This window comes from Ochlerotatus camptorhynchus, unplaced genomic scaffold (genome assembly GCF_037179485.1).
Source record: "Ochlerotatus camptorhynchus isolate MF236.1 unplaced genomic scaffold, CSIRO-AGI_Acam_v1.1 ptg000103l, whole genome shotgun sequence".
In the NCBI taxonomy this organism is placed as follows: Eukaryota; Metazoa; Arthropoda; class Insecta; order Diptera; family Culicidae; genus Ochlerotatus; species Ochlerotatus camptorhynchus.
The window spans coordinates 52,104-58,612 of NW_027040593.1; the positions used below are offsets into that span (position 1 = coordinate 52,104).

Here is a 6,509-nt window from a genome sequence, read left to right on the forward strand (position 1 = left end):
CACAAGATCGACAACTGCGACAGCATCGAGGAAGCCACTCCCACATGCGCCAACTGCGGTGCCGCCCACAAGGCCACGAGTAAGGCCTGTCCGAAGCGGGCCGAATACGCCGAGATCCGGAAGAAGGCCTCGTCCAACAGCCAGCCCGGTCGCAAGAAGGTTCCAGAAAACAACGCGCAGAACTTTCCTCCGTTATCACCGGTCCAATCACGGCCAATTCCAGTGTTGCCGCCGCTCCCGCTCAACCAACAGTTGGCTGCCGCTGCAGTACCCGGTCAAGCCTCCGGGCCATCGACGGATCCCCCTGCTCCGGGATTGGCCGGTACAACCGGTGAAGCTACAGACGATTCTCCGCTGTCAACGGATGAGATCGTCACACTGTTGGCCCAGGCCATCATCATCAAGCGCACCTGCGCAACAAGAACACAACAGCTCCAAGCTATCATCTCCTTCGTCGCTAATTATGGACCGTGAACCCATAAAGATCGCCAACTGGAACGCTCGCTCCGTAGGGGCGAAAAACATTGAGCTTGCAGACTTCCTCCGCAAGCACGACATCGACGTGGGCCTTCTCACCGAGACCCACCTCAAGACCGGTGACAGCTTCTGGCTGCCCGACCACAGCATTGTCCGGCTTGATCGCACCAGCTCCAGGGGGGGCGGTGTCGCGGTCATCATCAAGAAAGGCATCAAGTACTGCACCCTACCCCACTACCGCACTTCCATCATCGAGGCCGTCGGCGTTGAGGTGGAAACATCGACCGGAAACGTCCGGTTCATCGTTGTCTACTGCCCCCGGCAATGTACCGTTAGCAATGGTACAGCACAGCAGTTCAAGAACGACCTTGCCATCATAACCCACACCAATGCCCGCTTTGTAATCGGAGGGGACCTGAACGCCCGGCACGAGGCCTGGCGGAACTACCAGCAGAACCAGAACGGCCGCCTGCTATTCGGCCATTCCCAGCATGGTCTCTATTCCGTCTGGTTTCCGGACGAACCAACCTTCACATCACCGACGGGCAACCCATCGACGCTGGACCTGTTCTTGGCAAACACCAGATTAGCCAAGCCGGTTGCCGTCAACGACCTGAGTTCGGACCACCAACCGGTGCTGACCGAGCTGGGCTACAACGTGGCCCCTGCACCGTGCCAGCGGAAGGACTACCATCGAGTCAACTGGGTCCAGTTTCGACGCGTGGTCGACCGCCACATCGACGACAACCCACCGCTCGACACAGTGGAGGACATCGACCGGGCCCTGGAGGGTCTCCATCAAGCCATATCCATGGCTGACGAAGAGTGCGTTCGACGAGTTCCTGTGAGGGGTAAGTTTCAAGCAATTGATTCCCACACCAAACTCTTGATTCGGCTCAGAAATGTTCGTAGACGCCAGTTTCAGCGGACTGGGGATCTGCAGCGTAAATACGAAATGGTCGATCTGAATCGGCAGATCGCTTCCAGAATGGTCTCAATCCGGAACGAGAGTTTCGGGCGGCTCGTTCAGAACCTGGACGACCGTTCCAGACCATTCTGGAAGGTTGCCAAGGTGCTGAAGTCTCACCCCAAGCCCATTCCACCACTTAGAGTCAATGACGAACGGCTTATCACCAACGAAGAGAAGGCCAATGCAATTGGGGAGCACATTGCCCAGTCGCATTTGCTTGGCTCTACAATCCCAAGTCCACTCGAGAACCAGGTTGTGCAGTGCGTCCAGACGTTAGATGCCTCCCCTTGTGCCGTCCCTCCAGAAGAACGGATTACAGAGGAACAAATTTGCTCAGCGCTGAAACACAGTACGAACATGAAGGCTCCCGGGTTTGACGGAATATTCAACCTAGAGTTGAAAAATCTCAGCGCGAGGGTGCACTCGCTGCTGGCTGCCATCCTCAACAGATGCTTGGAGCTGCACTACTTTCCAAGCATCTGGAAGGTGGCAAAAATCATCCCGATCCGCAAACCTGGGAAAGACCCTTCACTACCGTCAAGCTACAGACCGATTAGCCTGCTCTCAGCGCTGAGCAAGCTGTTCGAAAAATTGATCCTCAGCCGACTAAACAAGTTTGTGGAGGAACATGACATTCTTCTTCCGGAACAGTTCGGGTTCCGCAAGGGGCATTCCACCAATCATCAGCTAGTGCGGGTGATGAATAACATCCGAAGTAACAAAGCTGTATCCAAGTCCACAGCCATGGCCTTGTTAGACGTCGAAAAGGCGTTTGACAATGTCTGGCACGACGGACTTATATACAAGCTTTGTAACTCCAACTTTCCACCATACCTTGTGAAAATCACCCGTAACTATCGCCAGCAAAGGTCGTTCAGGGTGTCGTTGAATAGTTCCCTTTCGGGACAATTTCCGATCCCAGCAGGTGTTCCGCAAGGGAGTCTGCTGGGACCACTGCTTTACAGCATCTACACGTCGGACATCCCTCCTCTAGGAGACGGTTGCGTGTTCTTTCTGTTTGCAGATGACACCGCGATAGCCGTCAAGGGTAGGATGCCTCGTGAAATTACGAACAAGCTCCAACGATGCCTTGACACCTTTACTGATTATGCCACCACGTGGAAAATCAAAATCAACGCCTCGAAAACCCAAGCGATCATGTTCCTTCACAGACAATCATTAAAACTTAAACCGTCTCCCTCCTGTACCGTAATAATGGATGGTACAAGGGTCGAGTGGTCCACTGATGTTACTTATCTCGGGATGTTGTTCGATGAGAAGCTCCTGTTCCGCTCGCACATAGAGAAAACCCTAGTTAAGTGCTCCGCCTTGGTTAGGTGTTTGTATCCGCTCATTTGCCGCAGATCCCGCCTCTCAAGGCAAAACAAACTGGCTGTTTACAAACAGATCATAGCCCCCGCGATCTTCTATGCCGCCCCGGTGTGGGAATCGTGCGCTCAGACCCACAGGAACAAAATCCAGGTTGCACAGAATAGAGTGTTGAGGATGATCCTAGATCGTCCATTCGACACAAGAATAGCAGACCTCCATCAAGAGGCAGAAATTCCCAAAGTAGATTCCAAAATTGATGATATGACAACTAAATTTATTCAAAAATGCAATCTTTCTGAACATGCTTTAATAAGCAATTTGTACATAGTACACACTTAGAAAAAATCACCGACTTCGGTAATTCATTTACCGAATTCTCAACAGCTGAACGGTCGGTAATGTTTTCGGTAATCTAGAACATTACCGAAACATCTGTAAACTGGATAAAAAAAAAATAGCTGTCAAATTTACCGAACGATCGGTAACGTTTACCGATGTGCATTGCTTGATTTGTAGTTGACTTTACCGGAGAACTGTAATTTTGAGGACCATATGCAAATCGAAAATTACAGAGAGATCTGTAATTTTTTAAAAAGGTCACCGACTCAACTGTAATTTGCTTTAATATTGTTTCAAGGTGGCGGTCACTGCAACCCATGCAAAAATTTGGCTGCAGTCGTGATCAATAAGTTAGTGTTGCAAATTGCACCACCAATGAACAAAACCGTTGGCGATGATCTGAAAAATTAAGTTTTTGTCGGAAAGATTCGACGCTAAACTGAAAACAAGGAAGCATTGGAAGAAGATTCCAAATGCTGTTTTCAGATCGTCGCCACCTTTTCTATTTTTCACAAGCACGAACGCTTTTAATGTCGATCGAAAATAACAACATGGTGGATTTGACGTTTACCTAGACCGTTACCGAACTCAGTAATGGAACGCTTTGTTTACCGAAACTTCAGTAAAATATTTCACCGAAGTCAGTGATGAAGCTGATTTACAGACCTGCCGGCAAAAATGTTTACCGTTTTCGGTAAATTAAAATAAAATTACCGAAATTCGGTCATTTCATTTACAGTTTTCAGCAATAAAGCGAGAAAATACCGAAACATCTGTAATTTTTAGCATTACCGATCTAATACGGTAATTTTTTTTACCGAACTCAGGGTCTCTGTTTAAGTGTGTAGGTTAAGTGTATATAGTAGAGTAGGTTAGTTTTAAGCTGTAAATAGTAGTATTAAGTAGTTTCTCTTCAAATTCTAAAAACAAAACAAACCAATCACACCAAGGTGGTCGACCGTGTACTAAGTCTAGGACTAATTCTGTAAAACAAATTTTGAATTTTGCCCATACCTAAAGATGAAGAAAGCAATTAAATCACTTAGTAAAAATTTATATGGTAATCGTCCAAGTTAAACTAAAATAAAGATCATTTAAACTAAAAAAACTAAAACTATGTATTAGGTGCCGAGGTCCCTGTATTCATAATATGCTACTCGACGCAGGTATAAAACCACCCTCGACGGTCGAAATGTCATCATTACAGTTTCAGCATCGAACTGTTCGTGTCGTTCGTTGCATTATGTCTGGACGTGGAAAAGGAGGCAAAGTCAAGGGAAAGGCAAAGTCCCGTTCGAGCCGCGCTGGATTGCAGTTTCCAGTCGGTCGTATTCACCGTCTACTCCGAAAGGACAACTTTGCAGAGAGTGTTGGAGCCGGTGCTCCCGTCTACCTGGCTGCCGTGATGGAGTATCTGGCCGCTGAAGTTCTCGAGTTGGCAGGAAATGCCGCTCGTGACAACAAGAAAACCCGAATTATCCCACGTCACCTGCAGTTGGTCATCCGCAACGACGAAGAGCTGAACAAACTTCTTTCCGGAGTGACCATCGCTCAGGGTGGTGTCCTGCCAAACATCCAGGCCGTCCTGTTGCCCAAGAAAACCGAAAAGAAGGCCTAAATTCGATCGAAGTTCCCACCCTTTAACAAAATCCGTCCTTTTCTGTCCTTTTCAGGATGGTAAAGAGTTTCGTTTTCAAAACAGTTTCCTTCGTGGTGCGCAAGGAGTGATAAAATGAATCCATTAAAAACATGGTTGAATCTTTCTGTCATGCTCTCCCTAGTTAATTGATATCCTCATCGAGTAGGTTCGATGATGGTTGATTAGTGTAGGCGTGTCTTGAATTCCAAGAAATTAACCAGTGCAGTGTTATCATTCCATCCATATCTAAAATTAAACTAACGACTAAATTTTCAATAGCGCCCTAAAATATCCATCAGCACCGTCCCAACGACGCGTTCCTATAGATAAGATTGGTAAATAGCAGATTTTTAGCGATGGGCCCAATCTTAGATCCATTTCCCCTACCTTGCAGAGCTGCGGTGGCCCTGGACTTATGGCCTACATTGATGCAGCGGAATGAAATTCATTAGCAAATTACGGTTGAGATTTCAGAAATGATCGTGGTGTGCGTCCAATTTGAAGTGTGGTGTTATTTCTGATAAGGTATTAGCATAGAGGTAACTCTAAGACCACTGGGTCCCGAAGAAAATCATTATTATTTTTGGCTCACTCAGTACCAGAACAACGGTCCCAAGCAGTCCCAAGCTATTTCACTCACCCCTGCATGTTCTGCATGAATCCACACACCCCTGATGTTATCTGTCAAACTTTCATAGCGAATCAAAACAAACATAGTGTAGTAATAGAATTTCAACTAGAATAGGGTACGTTAATCGTTTGCTTGGGACCAATAGGCTACTAAAGTGGTGAGCCATTTTAAAATCGTTAGTTTCGTATTGATTGTTGGTATTAGTACCTCTGGAAGTGAATTAACTACCTACGTGACATCGGTTTACTGGATCCCGGTAAATGTACCTTACTCTCCGCTTTGGACGTGAACTGCTTGCCTTCAATAAATTAAGTGATTTGAGTAGTAACATCAAAAGAGGTTTTCCTCGGACCGCTGATTCTGAACTGTATTGTTCCTTCATTGCTCAACATTTACCGTTACCGTTGGGACTTCCGGTCTTCTTTGTTTAATCAACCGGTTAATCGCATTGAAGCGATACTTCTAGATTATTATTACGCCTATACTGTGGGCTCATAGAACAATAAAACCGAGCCTGGTTAGTAGGTGAACACAAAATACTAAAGTAGAACATTCTACCAACATATAGAGTCCAAGAGATTTCTTCAAAAAGGCACAATATATGCGACCGAAACTTCGGATGAAATCCAAACACATATTTTGAGAGGAACCAGTCGATCACAATTCTATTATTGAGTTTAACCGGTATTAGCAGAGAAATAAGACGCGTTAACCACGAATCCTTGGGAATGATCGTGACACGCTTCATATGGATGACGAATCGTTCTCAACTCATCCTCAGAAAATGGTACCCATTATTTTAATCGGCATCCTTTTGAAAAATTCCCCTCACAAAAAGGCTTTTCATGTACTGCCGGAGGGTAGGGGGAGAGGGGCAATTTAATTATTACTAAAATGAACGAAATTTACGATGTGCGCTTCCATCGTGCAAACTTTATTTTGATTGCCGAAGCATACACTCAAAAAATTTACCACATAGGTATCTAATGGATGAAAACCATGTGAATTTCACATAGCTAAAAATCCCACCACAAAATCACATGAACATCAGGAGGCCGATGAAAGTCATGAAAAAAATGTCGGAAAGGTATTAGAAAATTAATCGTTAAACTGTTTCTTGA

At 46.2% G+C, this 6,509-nt stretch overlaps 1 protein-coding gene across 1 annotated transcript; it reads left to right on the forward strand.

The window, feature by feature from the left end:
• Positions 1–4,361: 4,361 nt before the first annotated feature.
• LOC135699164 (histone H2A-like) lies at positions 4,362–4,736 on the forward strand. Its single transcript, XM_065219392.1, has one exon. The coding sequence runs from the start codon at positions 4,362–4,364 to the stop codon at positions 4,734–4,736; it is 375 nt and encodes a 124-aa protein (XP_065075464.1).
• Positions 4,737–6,509: the final 1,773 nt, after the last annotated feature.